The sequence below is a fragment of the Rutilus rutilus genome (genome assembly GCF_951802725.1).
Source record: "Rutilus rutilus genome assembly, chromosome: 3".
Classification (NCBI taxonomy): domain Eukaryota; kingdom Metazoa; phylum Chordata; class Actinopteri; order Cypriniformes; family Leuciscidae; genus Rutilus; species Rutilus rutilus.
In genome coordinates this window covers 54,481,363-54,504,982 of record NC_140211.1, presented here as the reverse complement: position 1 = coordinate 54,504,982, position 23,620 = coordinate 54,481,363, and the positions used below count along the sequence as shown (strand labels likewise).

Below are 23,620 nucleotides of genomic sequence, written 5' to 3'. Positions count from 1 at the left end.
CACACTGAGAACTAGCTAGTCCAACACAAGAGAAAACTAAAAGGAAATGCATGTTTTTGCCGCAGCTTAAATTTGTTCCACTCTCACAGGAAGTAGTTACACCAATGCTTCTCATTAATGGAAAACATAATACAACCAAACAAACATGTTAAGCGATTTGTGCTGTGTGTAAACTTACCGTTATTGCTGTTGTCATCTACCAGAACGATCTCTTTGAGCAGGTGGAGGGGGGTTCGGTTCATGGCCGAATGGATGGAGCGTAGGATGACAGAGAGCGCCTCATTCACAAAGATGAAGACTATACTAACCTGCGGGAGGTTGGACGGGTAAGACATGTTTTTGCACCTGCGGGAACAGATGAAACAAAAATGTTAATATGTGAAGGCATTTCCAAGAACAGGGAACGATTGGTGTCATGTTGGTTTTTAAAACACAAATCCCATGGAAGATTTGTTTAATAAAGCATTACTAAAATGAACCAAGCTAGTTTTAAATACATCAAATGTATTTTTGGCCAGTCTCGCCTTAGAGGTCTTTGACTTTCTCAAATATATCCAACAATTAAAATGATTTATAATCACAATTTTGAAAATCTATTATTAAATAATCTAATTAATTTGATCATGCCTATTCCTGTTTTACCAAGTTATTTTAACTGGGGGTAGCATGATCAATAATTTTAATCATATTAATAATATTCCTTTATTTTATGGGAAATATAAGTTTATCAATAAGTACAATCCAGTATTTTGGTCCCAACTTACCCATTTTTAATATGTATACTTCTTAAAGGGATAGTTCACCCAAAAAAATTTAATAACCCCATGATTTACTCACGACTCAAGCCATCCTAGGTGTATATGACATTCTTCTTTCAGACGAATACAATCGGAGTTATATAAAAAAATGTCCTGGCTAATCCAAGCTTTATAATGGGAGTGAATGGCTGGTGAAAATTTTAAGCACAAAAAAGCACATCCATCCATTATAAAAATATTCCACGCGGCTCCGGGGGGTTAATAAAGGCTTTCTGAAGCGAAGCGATTGGTTTTTGTAAGAAAAATACATTATTTATAAATTTATAATCTAAATTAACTAACTATTTCTAATTCGCGACTGGTACGTTTTGTTTTGCTCTTTCCTCTGAGCTTCCGCATTCGTCAATACGTCGTGCGTCGGGTCAGTGGTTTGTCTTCCACTGCAAATCGATGCGTACGGCATTTTCCTTACACAAACTTATGGTTTAACTTCAGAAAGCCTTTATTAACCCCCTGGAGCCATATGGATTACTTTTATAATGGATGGATGCACTTTTTTGGGCATAAAATTTACACCAGCCGTTCAATCCCGTTTTTTTCACACCTAGGATGGCTTGAGGGTGAGTATTTCATTTCTGTTCATTTAAAAATTATTGCTAGAAAATAACAAAATCACACAAATCAGCGTTTGAAACTGTATTTAGACATGTCCCAAATTTTAGTGACAGAGTCTCAGAACTGCAAACCTTATACAAAATGTATTTAAAAATAAATACAACAGCCCATATAATATTTAGTTTGACCTCCTGAGGTTTACAATCAGCATTTTATTTCTTTGCTGACCACTTGTTTAAAAATGACTATGTTTAAGAGTTTCAGGCCCTATTCTGTTTCCTTTACGTGGAAAACGCAGTGAAATACAAATGAAAAAGTCAAAAGGCAAATAGAAAAACAAGACCTTTTTGGTAAATATAGAAAGTCTTTTACAATAATAGGCAATGTTTTGATGTTTTTGGCAGACTGGAGTTTATAACAAGTGGGTTTTCAACGTTTTCAGACCCAGGTACTCAATAGCAATTTGGCGCCACGGAGAGAAAAGAACAGATGTGATCAGATGTGAAGGAGTTCTTTATGTTGCTGCCAGCAAGACACATCCAGTAATTACAGGCTATGGAGTAATTATGTTTTTCTACACACACCTCTTTCAAAGCCTGTCAAAATAGAGTCGGTTGGTGTAAACTGTATGTTGCCATGCTTTCAACACATAACAGACTGAAGAAAAAAAATTATATGTATAATACACAAAGTAGTGGCAAAAAGTTATGTCCAGCCTAGGAAATCTGACACCTTTTATTTAAATAAATATTATTAAAAATATAGATTTTGTAAGCATATTGCGTAGCTGTATCACGTACAGGCTTAGACACAATGACGAGAGAGAGATGGATCAGTTTAAACAGGTGAGATTAGCAGGAATGCAGTCAAATTCAGAGGTAAGATGATCAATATACTGTAGAGGGAAGTGCAGCACTGGTAGTCTTGATAGTAATGTTGACCGTGTCCTACAGGTTTACAGATCTCGACACACACACACAAGGGAGGAGACGAGGAATGACTGGATGACAGGACCGCGGTTACAACTGTAGTAGAGAATCACATGACGTTCTAGCAGGTAATTAGCAAGGTAAGTGAGTCTGTTGAATAAGACGAGGCCAGAGAAAGTCTGAGGTTGTGTGTGTGTGCTACTTATAGTGCTGGTGATGAGGGCAGGTGTGTGTCAGGTGTGTGGGAGGGAGAGCCTGGCTTGATCGTGACAAGTTGTGCTTGGGATCTGTTGTTTTATTTGTGATAATGCAATGAAACGTGCCAAATTGCGCGGACATAATTGTTCACCAGGCTGTCATACAAAGAAATTATGCACACAGGCAAAAACAAGAGAGAACCAAATAAATATTAATAACTGCTGTAGTCAATGTATGTTGTTTTTTTTCCTGTGAGTTTTTTGTTTTTCTATGCATTTGTATGTATAGTAAACTTAACCAAGTTTTGTGCTTTGTTTTTCCTTCATATATGAAATATAAAAAAAAGAAAGAAATATTTTCCTCATATTTTGACCGTTTAATCGCCCTTGTAGCAAACAAATATCCCCTCCGGACATCAGCACTGTCTCTGTATGTGAACTGTACATGAAAAAAAAAACTGAAAAAAAAAAACTTAATAATAATATATTATTAATAATAATTTTCTTATCTATTGGCAATTGTTTTTAAGCATTAACATCATTTTATTAAAGTTTTCCAGTAAATATTTGCAGGACATCTGCTGACTGCAACTATAGATTTGTTGTGCTCAACAATCACATTGGTTTGCACAGGCATTCGCTGCGATAGTGAGTAAAGGCCTTGTTCGTTTGGACTTGGTTTCTGGAGTTCACAACAGCTTTCTAAAGCAAACTTTCTGGAAAAGTTTGCTCTGATTAGAAAACACCTTCGAACTACATCTGGTCCATGGCAATGATGTAATAGGTGGGTGTGGCTCTGAGGCTCCGCCTTCTATAACATGGAAATCTTCTCCGGTTCATTTCTTCTGTTCAGTCCGTCGAGGTCAGACGTCCACGAGTGAAAACATAAACAATGGAGAACTGCTTTATAGTAGAAATTGAAGTGTAATTCTAATAGAAAGAAACACTGGCCCTGTTTTTTCATGTTCAACACTGTAAAGCTGTTTGATTTAAAGCTAACTATTGTATAAAGTGCTATAAAAATAAACGTGATGTGACTTTACTTTACTGGAGTACTGAATTGCAGAGCTGGTTCAAACATCCAAGTGGCTATGATCCGATGCTTTCTTAACTGCTGTTTTCTCACTGTCATTTTAGTTGTGTTTTTATTTTGTTATTAAGAGGAAAGCGCGCAGCACATAATTACATATTTATCTAAACGCTGCTCTCAGCCGTGTGGGCGGCGTTGGGATGCTCGCCAACAGTATGTCGCTGCAAAAGTATTTCGCCTAAACAAAGAACGAAAAAGAACTTCAAGACAGACAGGTAGTCTTAAGTCTTGACTGCAATACACTCACCCATTAGGCCTGTAGTCTGGGATGGGTCTGTCCATGGAGAGGCGGTCACTGAGATAACCGTTGTAGCCGTAATACTGAAACATCTTGAGGGCCACTCGACGGCTCTCTGGTCCCAGATCCTGGCCCCAGTGGTTGAACAAGGATGAGTCTGCAAAAGATCGATCTTCTTGATTGTCATCTCCTTTCAGCGGGGACTCTGTGAGGGTCAGACAGAGAGATGGTTGGCATTCCCCTGATAGTCAAACATGTCAGAGTCTATAAAAGGAAAATAACACTGAGTCCATTTACATGCACAGTCTTACACCGATTGTGCTCAACAAACTGTCAACGTGTTTCAATGCCTTCACTGGTGGTTAAACCCTTTATGGAAAAAAGAAGTGTGCTTAGTTATATTGAACTATTAAAATCATAAATGTAACATTTAAAAAAAACTGTACAAATAATATAACATTAATGAACTAAAAGGCCATTTAAGTGTATTTAAAGAGATTGCACTTTCATGGCTGTTTCTTAACACGCTTAAGTACATTTTTAAATAGTGCATGTTTTAATAATGTCAAATTAAAAGTTTTATTTAAGGTACACTTATTTTGATGTGTTGATTACTAAAGCACATGTAAAGTACTTGGTTATAATTTGAAATGTAGTGTGTTATTCAGTATTCAGTTTTAAAAGTATGCTAAAGTGCACTTTTTCTTTTTGAAAGAAAATTCAAAATCCATTCAACACACACAGATTTTTGCCCATTACTCTGTTTTCTTTTAACTTTGATGTAAACACAAGTGCTGGGGGATTCTTTCATTCTACCATCTTTCTAAACTGGAGGTTGAGATTGGTTCAAACCAGTGAATTAGTGTCTAACAATCACATCAGTTGGTTTTGTTGTTTTCATTGTGTATGTGTTCGTGTTTCTTTCTAGTTATCTCCCCCATGCTACTGATGGCTGGTTCGTGGCTTCAGGGGCATAACTTACACACCTCTCTCTTTCTATCGTTCTCAATTTTTCTAGGTTTTATTTGGTGATATAATAAATATTTATTTTTAATTTGACCCAGCTTGTTTTCAACTCTGTATATACAGGGCATGACATTGTTAATGATCACTGAAGTCTCAAAATTTAACTAATCTGGACAGTCGTACTACTTTGTTGTGCTTTAAAAAAACAAAACAAAAAAAAATATATATTAGGGATGCACCGATATGAAAATTTTGTCTGATACCGATAACCAATAATTATTTATATTCGAAAGCCGATAACCGATACTTGATCATATTTCAAGCAATTCAAAACCATCATGGCAAACAGTGTGCATCTGAAGTGTCTCAGCTGTAGGAAATAATCCATTATTTATCAGCTGTAATATATCGGCCAAATTTTCTTATCGGGCCAATAAAGATAACATTAAACTCAATTTCATTGTGGGCTCAGATTTTTGTAAAGCACTGTATACATGTATAGCTTCATTGACACATTGAAGGTAATAATTACAAAGTGCCAATCAGAAGTAACCATCCCTAGAGTATAATAGAATAACTGCTGCAAAAGAACAATGATTTGCAAACCTGAAAGACAAAATAATCGACATGAAAATGAAAACAAAATCTCAGGAGAACATTATATTGAGGGAAAACAATGTTCCACAAAAACAATATCCTTACATAGCGCTCCCATTGTGTATTTGCTTATCAATGTCACTTTGATTGACCTTTGTGTTTGACTGTCAGTTTCTATGACTCTAGCAGCACTAACCACACACTAACATGCAACAGTTTATAGATATAAAATAGAAATCAGAGCTGCATAAATACCAATATTTCATTTACACCAACTATATTAAAAACAAATAATTACACATTTAACTGCCACTATTATTCTATTTTAAAAGTTCCTAATTTGTTTTGGAGATCTCCTACCATAGATTTACATTCATCCAAGGTAAGATTTTTTTTTTTTTTACCTCATAATATACATTGTACATCAGGGTGTGACGAGACACTTAACTCACAAGACGAGACGAGACACGAGATTGGCTTCACGAGAACGAGAAGAGACGATATTTTTGCACAATATTTTATAGAAATCCTCAATGGCAAAATTCATGACAGGAAAAATAGTCTGCAGGTGCATTTTAAAATGTTTTAACTAATAATCTTGTAATGACTTTCATTTCAGCTCTACTTTGAGTATGAATTATCAAATGCATTGAAATACAACAATATACAAGCACTGTAAAAGGTTTTGCCACAAACTCAACTGACTGGCTTCTCTCGTGTATGATTTCACATGAGTTTCTTCAGACCTTACTGTACATGAATTATGAGCTTCCAGAACTTCTGATTGAGGCTGTGTGTGACCTCCTAATGGAACTCCTTTCCACAAATTGAACATAGAAATAAAAACAGTATAAATAACAGAAAACTAAAAAGTCTTATTAAGTGCAAACAATAAGTGCAAGTGCAACCATAATCAAAGAACTGTAGTGCACAGACTCTTTATTATTCTTGTGAAGTTATAGGGTTAAGGCGGTGAGTTCGGAAAAGGCCGGGAAGAGAGAAACGAGCGAGTGAGTTAGGCTGGTGCGTTTGTGTACAGTTGTTTGCGTTCTGATTAAAAGTTCAGAAATGGAGGCTCCCTTGTCTGTCGTTCCAGCCCGTTCTCATCCCAAGGCGTCATATACTGACGCTTTTGACATTTCATCTACATCCAACGCACATGGCACCCTTTAGCGTCAATATGAGACGCAGATAGATATGGGCCAGAAGGTGCCTCCTAGCGGTCTAACCCTAACCCTACCCCAGACCTAAACCTACCCATAACCGAACAAAGCTATCTGCGTCTCATATTGACGCTAAAGGGTGCCATGTGCGTTGGATGTAGACGAAATGTCAAAAGCGTCAGTATATGACGCCCTAGGATGAGAATGCGTTGGTCGTTCTTCAGACCTTAGAGTGCTGGATGAGCAGAGCAGACGTTTACAATACTTTACAATGGTACTTATTTTATAAAAACAGCAAAACAACAGTGGAGGTGGCATATTATATGCTAATATCACCCTCACGCTCTCCATCATGGCGATATCACAAGACAGCTTTTCACTCGACGAGAAATCTCGTCACATTTAGATCTCGTGGCACGAGGTCTCGTCACATCCCTACTCATTACTCAAAGAGAAGTTCTAATGAAGATTCAGTCTCTCTGAACCCATACTTTGTGCAAGCCTACTCTGCTCTGATTGGTCAGACACCTTGGTCTGTTGTGACTGGTCTACTCTACTCTGATTGGTCAGATGGGCCAGTCTGTTGTGATTGGTCTACTCTGCTCTGATTGGTCAGATGACCCAGTCTGTTGTGGTTGGTCTACTCTACTCTGATTGGTCAGATGGCCCAGTCTGTTGTGACTGGTTTACTCTGCTCTGATTGGTCAGATGGCCCAGTCTGTTGTGACTGGTTTACTCTGCTCTGATTGGTCAGACGGGCCAGTCTGTTGTGCTTGGTCTACTCTGCTCTGATTGGTCAGATGACCCAGTCTGTTGTGATTGGTCTACTCTGCTCTGATTGGTCAGATTGTCCAGTCTGTTGTGATTGGTCTACTCTGCTCTGATTAGTCAGATGACCCAGTCTGTTGTGACTGGTTTACTCTGCTCTGATTGGTCAGATGGCCCAGTCTGTTGTGATTGGTCTACTCTGCTCTGAATTCAGCGCGTGTCGAAAACAAAACCTCCATTACCATATCTGAATTTCAACTCCAGAGGCTTCCTTAGCACTTGTACATTGATACGAACAGCAATGATAGCGTTGGGTTTTCCGTATCAATTTCGAACCGCTTCCTTTAGAAATGCAATCAAAGTGGATTCACAGTGCAGAAAACATCGTCTTCTCTACATGTCGACAAGACCAACCAAACTCTTCCAGGCCTCAGCTACAGCTACAGTCTTTGAGGGGCGGACAATCATAGGCTGGCATTATGCAAAATTGCTACATTGTTACATAGGTATGTAACAGGAAGTGAGACTCATTTCAGGCCGTTTAGGAGATAATAATTTTATTTGTCGTGCACTATTCACAACAACTACAACGATAACTATATTATCGCTCTCCATCGATGCATGATAACGTTCCATTTATGATAAGCGTGCTGCAGTTTTGTCGCCTGCCGCTTTAAATGCTCGAGCTCTTGAAGGAGGATGGATTCTGATTGGCTGTCAATGTTTTTATCATTCATCAACTGGGAAAAAAAAAAAATTCTCAAAGTAATTCCAACGATGTTGTTTCTCTGTGCCAGTATCATTATACTTGTGGTGTGGAATCTGCTATTCTTTTACATTTAGAATGATTTTTAGAACTATATCTTTATCTTTATTGTCATAGTTATCATCCTTGGTGTGAATGACCTTTATATTCACACAGGCCTCTTATAACAACTCAAGTCCCTATCTCAAATAATGTTCACACTCCTCCTTAAAAACAGCCCTTCTACAATATTCCAGGCTGTGGGAACTGATCGCAAGAGGATAGATTGAATGGGGAAGTGGCATTGTTGGGAGCAACAGCATTGCAACCTGGACCTGTGTGAAATCATGACTACAGAGTCCCCAGTCAGAAAACTGATACTGAAGGGGTCAGTCTGGATCACTGACGGAATCAAATACGGCTCTGTTGGATACACCCACCCAAACGGCAGCTCTGAATAAACACTGGAGCCGTGCTGCTAGCACGCCACAGACTGCAGCGTGTTTTAAGCACTAGTGCAGGAATGTGATTTATTGGACCCTGTGCACAAACACGCAGCATCTGACTGCTGAGATGGAATATCAATATTCTGTATTCCTGCTTGCTGATTGAAAATGAATTCTGTTTCATGTATTTCACTTTTGCCAATTTTCCATATTAAGGCCTTTTGATATAATTCTCTTAAGACATTATAAAAGGGATCTCAAAATCAATCTCAAATGACCTGGGTATGCAAGGCAGTGGGTGTTCTCAACAAATACAAGATGAAGTTTTACAACCATGAATTTAACTATATGCAGCTATTGGTGGAGTTATAGTTGTTGATACGTGGACAGGCCTTTTTCAAACATAACAAATGCAGAAAATGAAAAATTATTTGTATTTCTATCCTGGGGGCCAAAGGTTTAAGACCCCTGAGAGATACCAGTTCCACAATCCTATTACCCTTGTGAAAAAGAAGATGACTTTATCATACTTGAGTACTTGGTTTCAGTTTATTTTAATTGTCCCTTTAACACAGTAAAGAGAAAGTTACAGTCACAGTAAAGTTACCGAGCACATTACAGAAATAATACTTAAAAATAACACACATTAGTGCAAACTGAATGTAATGTTATCAGACACTTAACTGCATGTTATTTCCAATTAAATGAAAATAGTTTAATAGTTTAAATCTAAATAAAATGTGATTATTTGAACTTAAGAGTGATTTTTGACCCATTTAAGGTGCAGTAAGCGAATTCTGAGAAACGCTGTTGATATTTGAAATCAGCACAAACAAACACACCCCTCCCTTCATTGCTCCACCCATAAAATGCACAAACACTCAATGCAAGAGTGGATGTGTCTTTATGTCAGCCATCTCTCTTTCTAAAGTCTTCACATCTCCCTCTTGCTCATTCTCTCTCTCCATGGATGGACACGCCCCCTACTGCTGATTGGCTATGGCTGATGGTGCTAGGTTCGATTCACTTTCAACAGCATTTCTCAGAAATCACTTACTGCACCTTAAAGTAGGACTTATGTACATCTTTATATGTAATTGAATAATTATATTGCCTTTGGAATATGATTAGAGTGTACTGCTGAATGTAATGACAAGTATTTTTGATAAACAAAAATATACTTTAATGTAATTTCTATTTAAAATTGTATGTCAAGTATTTAAATATATTAAACACATTTGAAATTGAACTTGAAATTAAGCACATTCAAAAATACCTAGTAATATATCACTACAGATAGAATTATAACCAAGATCTTCACATGTGCTTTAGTATATTAGTCAACATAAAATAAGTGTATACTTCTTTAAAGCATGACAAGATTATTGAAACAATGATTTGAAATGTACATCAAAGTAGCCTACACTTTTTAAGTGAAAGTGTATGAAAGTGTCCTCCAAGTACACTATTATTATTATATTATTATTTTAAATAAACTTTTAAGATTTGAAGTGCACTAAGTGTTCATTCAAATACAAAAGTGCACTTCTTTTTAACAAGAGATAACTGCTTTGTAAGACACCGTGTGCTTGTCAACAGATCAGGGCTGTGTTTCCCAAAAGCATCGTGTGCCGAAGTTGATTGTAGAACAATCGCCACAAATGGTGTCTACGATCAACTTGGCTCGCAATGCTTTTGGGAAGCGCAGCCCAGATTGGGAAATCAATTCAGGAATAACAAAGGAGTACAATATACATCAATAAATGGCTCGCATTTAGGTGACACATAGCTAATTTATCTGAGCTCTCAAACTGGATGGTAACATCTGCTGCTGTAATGTGCTGGCTAATAAAATGCGCAACTGTCATTTGGCAAATGTATGATTTGGCTATTTATGCATTATTCTCTCAGCAGAGTAATTGCTTTGACAACCAAAATAATAGATGACAGGCCTTGTTCTGAGAAATATGCTACGTGCCATGAAACCAGAAGCAGCATGAACACAATGCCTTGTTAAAATGCTTTTCACCTGGATTGCAAATTTATTTTGGCAGTGTTTGGTGTACAAGATGGACTAAACGTAGAAATGGTCATTTTAAATGCAGTCTTTGCACACCGAGCGTGAAACAAAAAAGCATTTTTGTTAGGCAGCTTTAATGAAAGATACAAGCCATATTAAAGTAACATTTATATAGATAATATTTCATGACATTATAGCATGTTTAGCCAATGCCTAAGCACAAAATTCACTATTTGTCCCTGCCTTTCATGTCACAATGCTCATGACCAATCACACATTTGAATAAAATGTGATTTTATGATTTATTATTATTTGAATGATAATTTGGAATGGTGCTAAAATAGTCAAATAAACTATAAATGTACAAATGTATGATATTGCCACATCAAATCATGTTGCCCAGAGCCTTTTTCGAAAGTTGCAAGAACCTGCCAAAATGAAGAAAAAAAAAACTTCATCAATTACTCACCCTCGTTGTGTCTCCTCAGAAGGCTTGGATTAAACTGTTTATAGAATTTTTTTTTTGTTTTGTTTTTTTTCAATCTCTATGAATGTTTTAAAGCATTATATTTAGAGGTGAACACACTTTCAATGGGGGGACGGAAACCCCTCAGATTTCATTCAAAACATGAAGATGAACAAAAGTCTTATGGTTTTATAGGTAATGATGAAATAATTTTATTTTTGAGTGAACTATCCCTTTAAAGGCCCACTGAAGTGTCTTGAAACGAGCAGCATTATTCAATGTGTTTACATAATTTCCACTGAAACAGGAAGACAGGGCGGCCCGTATTGAACAGCTCCTCCTCTTTTTTAGAATAGCCAATAGCCTTTCATTTATGTCACAGCTCAGCCAGAGCCATTGAGCTCAGTAAAGCCGCAGTTTCCTCCTAATCTCTAACCGTTTCTCCTCTAATCTCCTCCATATCGCTTTAAAATACAGCATTCTTTGCAGAATTCAAATGGGTCCGATACGTTCTCTGGTCTGACTCGTGTATATGATCCGCTCTGTGCTATCGTGTCTCTGGACTGGAGCTGCGGTGGTTCGCGTGACACTAACATGAAACCAGACTTCAATGGAATGCATATTTACACTCTCTGAATAGTCTCTGAATTTCCCTATCCCCTATATAGTGCACTATGTGCCATTCACCAAAGAAAATAGTAAATGTGTGAACAAGTGACTAATTTCAGCCACAGCTTCAGAGTCTCTTTATAATGTACGGGGCAAGGCTTCAGAATCTACACTGAAAAAAAAAACAATAAGTAAAATGTACTTAATTTTTCTTTGGCAAGTTTTTTGCACACATATTTTTTAAGTAAATTTCACATATGGAATTAAGTCAACTCTACTTAACTAAGTTAAGTAAAGTTAACAAAGAAATATGTAATTTTAACTTGCCCAGTAAAAGGTTGAGTAATGTCTGTTTAGTTGAAGTTTCCTTTGCAATACATTTCACTCAAACAATATAACATTGAATTAAACCACATTTTTAAAATATATGCTTTACTTAGAAACATCTAACTAAATAATACAATAGATATTGTGTGAGACTCCATATCTACACATCAGAAGTAGCGGCACCGAAACACAGAGACCTCAATACTTGCTACACAATATACAATGACGGTAACATTTGATGGATTGTTTTTGTGTATGAATGAGCCATTTTTGAGTGCCATTTCACAAAATGTCAAGTTACTAATCCTAACAACAAAAGCAATGATTAAACAGTGTAAATACAGCTGGAAAACAGTGAAAAAATCAACCTCATTAATTATTCAAGGCCCAGTGCATGATGGGAACATCAGTAACAGAAAAGTTGAGTCATTTTACTTAATTTTATAACATTGATATTTACACTTTAATTTCTACACGCTTGAATTGAGTACCAATATAGAATTTACTTTTTTAATTCTTGCCTGAACAAACTTTTTCCATGTAGAAATTACATTGGGTTTTTCTGTAGAATTTACTTCACCACAAAATCATTTTTATCAGTGATAGAGAGCATTTGATTGGACAGAAAATCTGATTAGTAGCTGAAGTGCAGAGCGATGTCATCAAAATCATGGATTCATATTGGCGGAAGTTAGAGTGAATGCTTATATCTTCTAAATGTCATTGTTTTTGGAGCACATGAGATTATAGATAACAGCAAGACTAACAAACATTTTTTGATGGGGACATTAAATGAGAATATTTTAATAATGACACGATCATAAGCATACACATCCCCATTATATGTGCCTGAGGGTCAGTGATGTGACAGTATGTCTGGCTATTAATTAGAAACCACGCTGGTACGGTCAGGGGTGGCTTTTGTAGACTTCGTAACCTAGGCAACATCTAGTGGCTCAGTCTGCTCAGCATGTTGTCCCAACGGCTCTTTGTTGATAGAGGAATTCAGTCCGCAAGCATGCAGGCCAGCTATCAGAGCCTTTCTACTCAACAAAAGAGACATAGGGCTTCAAGTAATAGAAGTCCTTTCACAGATATTAAACGCAGCTCTGAGAAATGGTAGAATTTCATAAGCAGTCTGAGAATGACCCTACATCAGTGTGTGCTGGGCACATCACAGCAAGTACACATGAAAAGGTCAGGAGTTCTGCCGCAGCCATTATGCTGCATGACAGCGATGAATTCTTGAGGATAAAATCAACGTTAAATGGCTTTCACATCCCATTTCACTTCATAATGTAATGAAAATGGATCTTTTACTCTGGGGGAAAAATAAGTTGGACAGGCTGTAGGTCAAGTTATGTGCTCGTTATTTGCTTTTATCGCCGCTTCATTGATTACATTAACGTTATGTTGTTAAATGACTGCATTCACTGCTGGGCATTTATTCTGCAGGCTAAAATCAACCTACACTACTAGTCAAAAGTTTGGGAATTATTAAGATGCTTTTATGTTTTTGAAACAAGTCTCACCAAGGATGAATTTATTTGATCAAAATACAGAAAAAACAGTACTATAGTGAAATATTATTACAATTCCAAATGACTTTTTTCTCTTTTAACATATTTTAAACGAGTGGTTGATTATGATTTCACTTTTCTAACTTTAGTTAGTGTGTAATGTTGCTGTTTGAGCATAAACAACATCTGCAAAGTTACAATGCTCAAAGTTCAAAGCAAAGGGAGATATTTGCTTTTAAAGAAATGGCTTTTTAAGGACTACAACAAACGGCTGGTAGAGACTACACGACATTCCTCCAGGGTTAGTGACATCACCAACCCTAAAATTTACATAAACCCCGCCCCCCGGAACACGATTTATAGATTATCAAGACAGAATATGCTAATAAATGAGTGGAAGATAACTGCACATAAGCTACATAAATTCATCAACTAACCATTTAGAAATGTCCTGTTGCATTCTACATGTTGTCACTTCTTGAGTCTCTCCATCATTGTCTGAACATAAAAGGGTAAAAGTGTTTGAAATTTTCAGTGCATGTCTGTGTGAGGTAAAAGGACACAAGCTGTTGAAGCTCCGTACGGGACTTGCTACTACACACACGACGCTGCTGTGAGCAAGTAAGACATGCTGCTACTGTACAATATAGTGTACATGAATTACACGTAGGAGATCTATACAGGTGGAGCTGGGGAAGGTGGAGGGTTTCTGAAAGTGTGCTGTTAATGCTAACCAGTATTTGAAGGTTGAGCAGCGAGCTCATTGGCTACTGATACAGCAGGAGCCAATGAGCTATGGCCTATAGAGAATGATGTGATTGCAAGCAGTTTGAGTTAATGACCAAACAGCCTGTGCCATCTAGAACTTTGTATTTCAGTATATTCTTCAAACACAAAAGTGTAAAAATAATTATTATAATAATAAATAAAAAAAACACCCATATCTTGACATATACTTGCACTGTGATGTAAAATTAGTCATTCTCTATTAATTGTCTTTGTTTTGTATTTAGTATTTCAAGACACTTTATATAAAGAGGCTCAAAAACTACTAGTACAGTTATATAAGATGTTGGTCATGCCATCCACCTCCCAGAACGCACATCCTTGATCCTCAGATAAACAGAGCCCAGCCCTTCCTGAAGAAAGCGGGAACAGGCACTGAACGAGGCCCAGAGGAAGCCAACGAAATGAATGTGACTTCCTGAATCAGAGTATGGAAACAATAAGAACCGTTTCACACATGGAGGAAGAAAGTGTGTGAGACATAAAACAAAAAAGGACAAAGAAAAAAAATACGAAATTTATATTTATAGATAATGTAGATCAAGGATAATTGCTGCAGGATGAAATTACACCACAGTGAAGGACCAGTTCATATCCGAGCTCCTGTGACTGCTCTGCGGTGTCAATCACATTTCCACACTGATGGCTTCTCTTGTTCTAGCAGGTTGTTAAGCCCCGGTGGCTCTAAACACATGCTCTCTGTGAAGTACATTATCAAACACGGTCAGGTGGGCTGAAACAAGATGAACTTCTACAAAAGGCCTCCTGCATAAAGAGACATGTCTGATGAATGGGGGGTGCCTTCACACAAAAAAATGTGCTCACAAAAGAAGAATTCATTATTTTAAAAAATCCTATTCCACACCTAAATATAATAAATGTGTGTGTGTGCACTTTACTGCAGGTAAACAAGAAACAATATCTTTTGATCAATATACAATAACTTTTTTAAAATGTATTTGCATAATGACTTCAGTTTGGACATGACTTGATTTTAACCGGAATATATTTAATAATAAAAAATATCGCTCTAAAAAATATATATATACTGATTATTGCCTGACAGATTTAATTTAGTGGTGATCAATATTGATATTGTATGTATTACAGTCAATATTGGATATTTGATTGTGCGTTTATTTTCCGTTTACATTTACATTAACTTCGCACCACCTACATAACACTCACCTACATAACAAAGATTAAAGTTAATCTTTAAAAAAACACTAATAGTTTATTAATATTGCTAAATGCACTCTAAACTGTAATCTAATCTAATCTGTAAAACATTTTCAAAATTATGTTGAGAAGCCTAAATTCACTTTTAAAATCAACCATTTTGTGAATGATCTGATTATCATATGGCCCAGAATTTTCATATCAGTGCGTTCCTATTAATTGTTACTTTCTCCTCTCATATGCATCAGTGGACAGTATAAATGTATCACTGTGAGGCATTAAATTAACAGTGGGAAAAATGTATATACGGTGACTTCCAAGTCTTCAATCCAAGTCATCTCAAATGCAAAAAGTGTCCCAATACTCTGAATTCACCCTAGCTAGAGAATGAACATTTGTCCCGGTGCATGGCCTCTTCCTGCGAATGTTTTCACACTGGAAACACAGAAGCAGACAGCGGGATGTTACAGACAGGTGCAGGACAGTTTAGCTGAAAGAGGTGTCAGGGTGTAGGGAACACAGCGGCTGGTGTAGTCGTTCTGCAGGAACATGTGACCAACTTCATGTAACCAATAATAAGCACACACAAAGCATGCTGCCAGATCACTTCCCACACAGGCGTATTAATAACATCTGCTGTGCAGGGAGCGTTTTATACTGAGCTGCGAAAACAAAGGCATTCGTCAATGTTCCAACACGTTCATCATACCTGGTTCACAAACAAGAATGAGAGGAATGCAAGCCCACCCCCAACGCTCTCTCTCACTCTATCCACTTTTCCAAATGTCCTTCCCTCACTCTTTTCCAGTGAAAGGAAAGAAAAGGACGTGATGTTTACATGCGCTCTCGATAGCCTCTCTTCCGTTCAATGACACATAAAATGAATGCTTATACAATGTTCAGGATAATGCCGAAAGAGCTATTCTGTACTGTAATATCAATGAATAATGTACAAACTATAGTCTAACATAACCAGATCTATATAGTCTATAGTCTCAAATATACTTTATAATCGAACTATCATAATAGTGTCATTTCAATAACCTCAACAGTCCATTGTGCTGCTTGACGTTGGAACTTGGTATTTGTTATAATATAATTGTAATTCTTTATCGTATATAAACACTGGTTCGTTACACAAATTGTTTTATCGTGTATTGAACCATTTCTGCTAATAAAGCGAATGTCTAGCACATTCGCAGAAAAGAGTTTATTTCTGCATTGAAAAATAAGATGGATGATATCTTACATAATATTCATAACGCCTTCTTTATTATTTCGCTATTAGTACATGACCTGTGTGCATCTTAGAGCTACATTTTAGTTATGCATATTTCACAGATCAGCCATAAACATGGATCCATATTGCACATCTGTCACAACAAGTCCACTTAAGGAAAAGAAAATGCAGCAGTTTTGCAGGAGTTCGGTAAAGTCCTGGAGTGGTTTTAGTGTTTAGGGGCTTTTACACCCAATGGCCTTTAACCCCACTGTACCCTATAGAATGGCATGTGTGAGGGGCTAAATCTTATCCATAGAAACTATTTTGTAGAGAAAAAAATTGGTCAAATTTTAATAGTAGATTTACCAAAATTATTTAAAGATTTTCTAATCTTTACCAAAAACAAGTCAAAAATGGCACAAAGACAACTATTTTAAATAAACCTACGGCAAGAACCACACAAAACCATTATAATAATAATCATATCGCCACTGTCGGGCAGAACACTTTTTCAGGAAATTTTATAAATATTTAAACACTGTGTTGTCAAAGTTGATAATGTGGTTTTATATATGGTCAGACACTAGCATGTGTCTTATATTCATAATATTTCACCAAAATCAAGCTCAAATGGAGTTACAAGGTCTGAGGCAGTAATACGTTTTCATCAACTAACAGGTTATAAAGTTTACAGTATCTACAGTATGTGGTCACTTTTTTCCTGTAATTTGGCCAAAATCTCATGTTCTAAAAGATGAAGTGTTTTGCACAGACTATTTAAGACAGTCTTGGCTTTGACTCGACAACACATGCTAGACTCTTCTCCGCTCCTTAAATACTTTAGCCTTTATATAGTGTTTCTTGAGTAAAGACAACAGTTCATTTTTCCACTTCGATGCTTATGATTCATTAAATTATAAATAATTGCAATCATCAATGTAATAAAACACTTAGACTAAATCTGTGATGGCAACAAAAACAAAAACAGGTAAAAACATTTGCTATTAATGGATTTTTCTCATTAAATGCGAAATACAAGACTGACTGCACTTGATAACTTCTTTAACAAGGCCATTGTGTGCAGCGGGTATTAGGAAAAAACATAAATTTAGTCAAATTGTGTGTCGCAGCATGTAAATACTGTTTCAAAATAATGAGCAGTAACAATCCTCAACTGAGCAGCCAGTAAACTAATACAGTAAGACTCCACTCAGGATCATTACTTATCATTTCTAAATAAGGGTTTTCTGCATGCCTACACACATATACATGACAGCGCACGCTATGTAACAGTTAAGAGGCAATTAGCATGTTGTAAGGACTGAGGGTGTGCATTCATTTACTCAGAGGCCAAGCACTGGGAGACTGTGTACTAGGGCAATCTTTAAAGGAACCGTTCATCCAACATGTAATTCTGTTATTTAATCACCATAATGTTGTTGAAACATTTTTTCTTTTTATAAAAAACAAAAGGAGAAATTAGTTTCTGCCTCTTCTCGCAATTTCACTTTTTATCACAATACAATTGTGATTCTATAACTTACAATGTGACTATATCGAAGACTTTATCTGAGACTTCAATATCAGAGACTTTAATTCGCAATTGCGACTTCATAACACAATTTTATATCTTACAATTGTGAATTTGTCGAAATTTGTCTTTACATCTTACAATGTCTTTTTTTACACTGAGGAAAAACGGGCTTCCATCATACACAGATATTGTCGGTAACGCTTTACAATAAGGTCTCATTTGTTAACATTATTTAATGTGCTAACTAGCATAAACTAACAATGAGCAATATATTTTTTACAGTATTTATGAATCTTAAAAATCCAGCTGTTCATTGATTGTTAATGTTAGTTCACTGCATTTACTAATGTTCAAAAATTCTTTTGATTTTAACAACGTATTAGTAAATGTTGAAATTAAAGATTAATAAATGCTGAAGTATTTTTTATGTTAACTAAATTTGTTAACTAATGAAACCTTATTGTAAAGTGTTACCATATATTCCATTCAAACACAGATTAGTGAACACAAGCTCCAAAAGACAAAAAAGGTAACCTTTAAAGAACCATAAAAGCAGCGTGTGCATTATATTCCAAGTCTTCTGAAACCCTATGATAGCTTTGTGTGAGGAACAGAAAGAAAATGAACCCATTTTTCACCGAAAAAGGCTCCTTCTAAATGCGACGTGCCAGTTAGAAAATGCATAACGAAGAATGGCATTTGAGATCTGAAGCAATCTCAGATTTTCAGTGATAAATCAGCACGATTTTACCTTGTTACTCACATGAAGCTATCGTATGACTCCAAATATAGTCGTATAGACTATTTATAATGTTCATTTGTCCTCTTCAGAGCTTGACAAGCCCTGGTCACTATGAACTATGAATGCCATTATACTGAAAAGAGCATGAAGAATCTTCATGAAGAAAAAAAAATCCTCTTTTGTGTTCCACAGAAAAAAAATAGCAGCATTTGGAGTTTGGAGCAATGTAAAGGTGAGTAAATAATGACATACAAGTCTAATCTTTTGCAGAAGACATTTCTCTCATTGGAAGCCAGAACGTGGTTGGAGAGTGTGTCGCTTGTGCGCATTCCAGAAAGAGGAAATCAGAAGGAATTTAGTTGTAACGCTCCATTTTTCCTCATTAAAAGAACAAAAATGAGTGCCTTCAAAGGTAAGAACTCATAATGCAATTCCGTTGCTTTCTATATTTGGGCCGGTTCATTCTCTCCAGCTCAGAACACAAGGAGCAAAGCACAGGGCGGATGTGGGTGGTCTTCAAGGTCTATTTTCCCTCTGTCCAAAGGCAAAACACCCACTTCAAATCAGATTTTGTTCTAGTACTCAGTGTTACAGTTTTTCCTCAGCATGGACAATTGTTTTCCAAAGATCTTTTAAAAGCCGAGTTCCCTTTGAATGCTGTGATCGCCTAAAGCGCGTGTGAGGGGCAAACTCTGGGAGATGCTTAAAAGGTTGCCGCTTTCTTTCTTCCCAGTGCATGCATTTTCCTTTAGGGCTTTGTCTTTGTAAGCAGGGCCAAAGATATGGTCACTTTATGACGGAGAGACCGTAAGAAACCAATCAAAATTTCCTAGCAGTGCCCTGGAGGGAAACTTCCTTCTCTTTCCGCACTGTTTTGCTGACAAGACATCACACTGACACCGGCTCATCTCATTAGCTCAGAGAGATGCCTTTCAGAGAGAAAATCTCTCATCTCATCTGCATGGACAAAACCTGACAAACATGATTATAATGCTATTAAACCCATTCATTAAAACAGATCAAATGAGGCAGATCAAAGGAATGATATAAAACAGCATATTTTACTGCACTTGCCTTGCCTGATGTTTATTAAATAATTTAATATTTATGAGATGTAATAAAACGTCATTCCATGGATTCAAAAAAAGCTGGAGAAACTGTAACACGGCCATATTTTACAAAGTCTTGATTTAGTTTTTGGGGTGTATTAGAACAGGTTTTCAATCTTTTTTTCATTATTTGTCACGTTTTACATTGTTGCAGCACCTCTCTTCCTAGTCTGTCAGAAACGCTCTGAGGTGTGTGTCCAGTAGAATGGCACAACTGTTTCATGAAACCGTACTGTCACAAATTTGTCATTCAACCATGTTGGTATATGATGTCACGCAGGTTGTGGTTTTAATGAATCCGTCTGAGATCAAATTAATGCCAGATTTTTGCTGTAAGTTACGGACATTGCAGCTGGGGACTAATTCAAATTTTTCTCAATTTTGCTTTATTTCCAGATTCAATCATAGGCTCGTTCTTACGTAGGCTACTAAAGAACGTTCGCACATGCGCACTCTTCAAAAATCTCTTGACAATCTGACGTAAATGACATTATAAAAATATAAAAAATCAGGAATCTCCACACATCTTACACAAACTTTACATTTGAGTTTGCAGTTTCGGGCAGGTGTTCAAGATGTTGAGTTAAATATGAGTGAAAATAACAAACATCCTAAAAATGCATTCCCAAAGGAGAGCTAACTTATATACAGTGCCCTCCACAATTATTGAACCCCCTGGTAAATATGATCAAAATTGGCTGTAAAAAATAAATCTGCATCGATTATCCTTGTGATCTTTCATTCAAAAAATGTGAAAAATTCTAACCTTTCATTGAAGTAAAAGAATTGAAAGTGGGGGGAAATCACATTATGAAATAAATGTTTTTCTCCAAAACACGTTGGCCACAATTATTGAAACCCTTTTATTAAATACTTTTTGCAATCTCCTTTTGCCAAGATAACAGCTCTGAGTCTTCTTCTATAATGCCTGATGAGTTTGGAGAATAACTGACAAGAGATCAGAGATCATTCCTCCATACAGAATCTCTCCAGATCTTTCAGATTCCCAGATCCATGTTGGTGCTTCTCCTCTTCAGTTCAGCCCACTCATCAGGTCAGGGGACTGAGACGGTCATGGCAGAAGCTTCATTTTGTGCTCCACAACAAATTTTTGTTTTGATTTTGATGTTTGTTTTGGACTATTGTCCTGATGGAAGATCCAACCACGGCATATTATAAGATTTCTAGCAGAAGGCGTCAGGTTTTGATTTTTTATCTGTTGATATTTGATAGAATCCACAATGCCATGTATCTGAACAAGAAGTCCAGGACCTCCAGCAGAAAAATATGCCCACAACATTAAAGATCCAATGGTATATTAAATTGTACACATGGGGTACTTTTTATCATTGTGTTCACCAAACCCATCTAGTGTGTTTGCTGCCAAAAAGCTCTGTTTTAGTCTCATCTGACCACAGAACCCTGTGTTGTTTGAAGATCCAGTCGTGTCTGACAATTAAATTTGCTGGAATTTGTTTTTGGATGAGCGAGGAGGTTTTTTTTTAAAACCCTCCCAAACAACATGTGGGGATGTAGGGGTTGTTTGATAATTTTTTTTTTTAGGCTTTCTGACCCTAAGACTCAACTAATCTCTGCAATTCTCCATCTGTGATCCTTGGAGAGTCTTTGGCCAGTCAAACTCTCCTCCTCACCGTGCATTAAGACAGTATAGACACACGTCCTTTTCCTGGCAGATTCATAACATCTTTAGTTGGTTATAACTTCTTAATTATTGCCCTGATGGTCAAAATGGGGATTTTCAATTCTTTAGCTATTGTCTTACAGCCACTTTCTAGTTTGTGATGCTCAACAATCTTTTGCTACGCATCAGAACTATATTCTGTGGTTTTACTCATTGTGATGGATGATTAAGGGAATTTGGCCTTTGTGTTTCCACATATTTAAACTTCTGTGAAACACGAAGTCATAGCTGGACAGTTTCATGTTCCTAGTCACCCTGGTGTACTAAAAAAGGTAAATATTAATGGGAATATACTTCAGAGATATTTTACTCGTAAAAAATTCTAGGGGTTTCAATAATTGTGGCCAACATGTTTTGGAGAAAAACATTTATTTCATAATGTGATTTCCCCCCACTTTCAATTCTTTTACTTCAATGAAAGGTTAGAATTTTGCACATTTTTTGAATGAAAGATCACAAGGATAATCGATGCAGATTTATTTTTTACAGCCAATTTTGATCATATTTACCAGGGGGTTCAATAATTGTGGAGGGCACTGTATACATGTGGAAGATCAGTAACATTAACATGGGCTAATTAATATTCATGAACTCAGCCTTCGCCACAGCGCGTCCATCTTTGACCCCTCCACCGTCACAGCCACAGTCAGGCTCCGTTAAAATTAGAATGAAATATATTTGCAGAAGATTCACTTCGTTCTTGTGTTTTTCAACTGTAACATTTATAGGCATGGTTTATTCCAAACCTCAATTTTAATTGGGTACAAGTTAAAACTTCATCAGCTTATCAACTAATGAACCTTGTATGCCATTGAAAATTCAGTGTAAATTGGATGCAAAAATGACAAAAAAGTGTGAAAAGACCTCCAAAAAAATCTAAAAGTATGCTTAAAAAACAGCTTAAAACAGATTTTTTGCTCTTAGTTGATCTCCCAGCCAAGTCTGTTTTGCTGGTTTTAAAGAGAACTTGTCTGCTGATTGCTTGACTAACTAGTAACACTCAAACCTGACTAGTCCATTAGTATTTGTTTGTTTTTTTGGGTAGCACGTTACAGCAAGCTTCCATTTGTTATCATTAGCAAACTAACATTTAAAAGACCAATAAATACTGTAACAAATGTATTGCTTATTGTTAGTTTTAAAATGTTAAAGCACTAACTCATTTACATAACTTTTTTTTTCTTATATATTTGTAGTTTTGATGTTTTGATGCTTTCACTGGCATGCAAACATTTGTGCTCTGCTTTAACTGTTAGACAGTTTGCATGGTAAAACTCACTCAGAAAAGGTGCGTCTTCAAATCATCCCCTTTAAAGCATATTTGGCTGTTGCCTCTCTTGTTTTTTAAGTGTCCTGGCACGAGTGTTGCATAAAAATGTCAAGTTGAACAGAAGACACCTACATTCTAATCAATTTCATCTAGCTGTTTTCCGACCGCAAGAACACGCATTACGTAAACGGTCCCCAGAAACGTGTCCAATTGCCAACCTAATTACGCAGTGCTTCCTGACGACTGCAAACCACAGACTAGTTGATTTGAATATATTTTTGTTCATCCCTAGTGTCAACCTGTTGTACTGTACGTTGACATGCAGTGTCCTTCACGACTGAAAATCTTGATGGATGTGGAGAATGGGAACGCTCATCACAGAGCAGTTATTTCAACTTGTACTGCCTCCCATAAATAATTCACGAGCAGAGACCGTTTCAACCTTTATGAGGGAGAGAGCTGTTGAGATTCTGCAGGTCAGTCGGAGCTCAAGATGCAAGCGTCACATTTATGAAATAAGCCTCTCACTGTGCAATACACGCTTGGCCATGAATCACCTCAAATGCATTACATAAGACAGAGGAGACGGCAAGTCATTCTTTTGAACCTGCTTCTGTAGAAG

At 36.7% G+C, this 23,620-nt stretch overlaps 1 protein-coding gene across 1 annotated transcript in view; it reads right to left on the bottom strand.

Annotated features, from left to right (window-relative positions):
- The window catches only part of galnt18b (UDP-N-acetyl-alpha-D-galactosamine:polypeptide N-acetylgalactosaminyltransferase 18b), a 106,596-nt gene that overhangs the window by 57,420 nt on the left and 25,556 nt on the right, over positions 1–23,620 (bottom strand). The window contains exons 2-3 of the mRNA XM_084404461.1: positions 3,837–4,032; positions 179–345 (exon numbers count right to left, since the gene is read on the bottom strand). Coding sequence (XP_084260587.1) covers positions 179–345; positions 3,837–4,032 — 363 coding nt within the window. The remainder of the gene's footprint in view (positions 1–178; positions 346–3,836; positions 4,033–23,620) is intronic.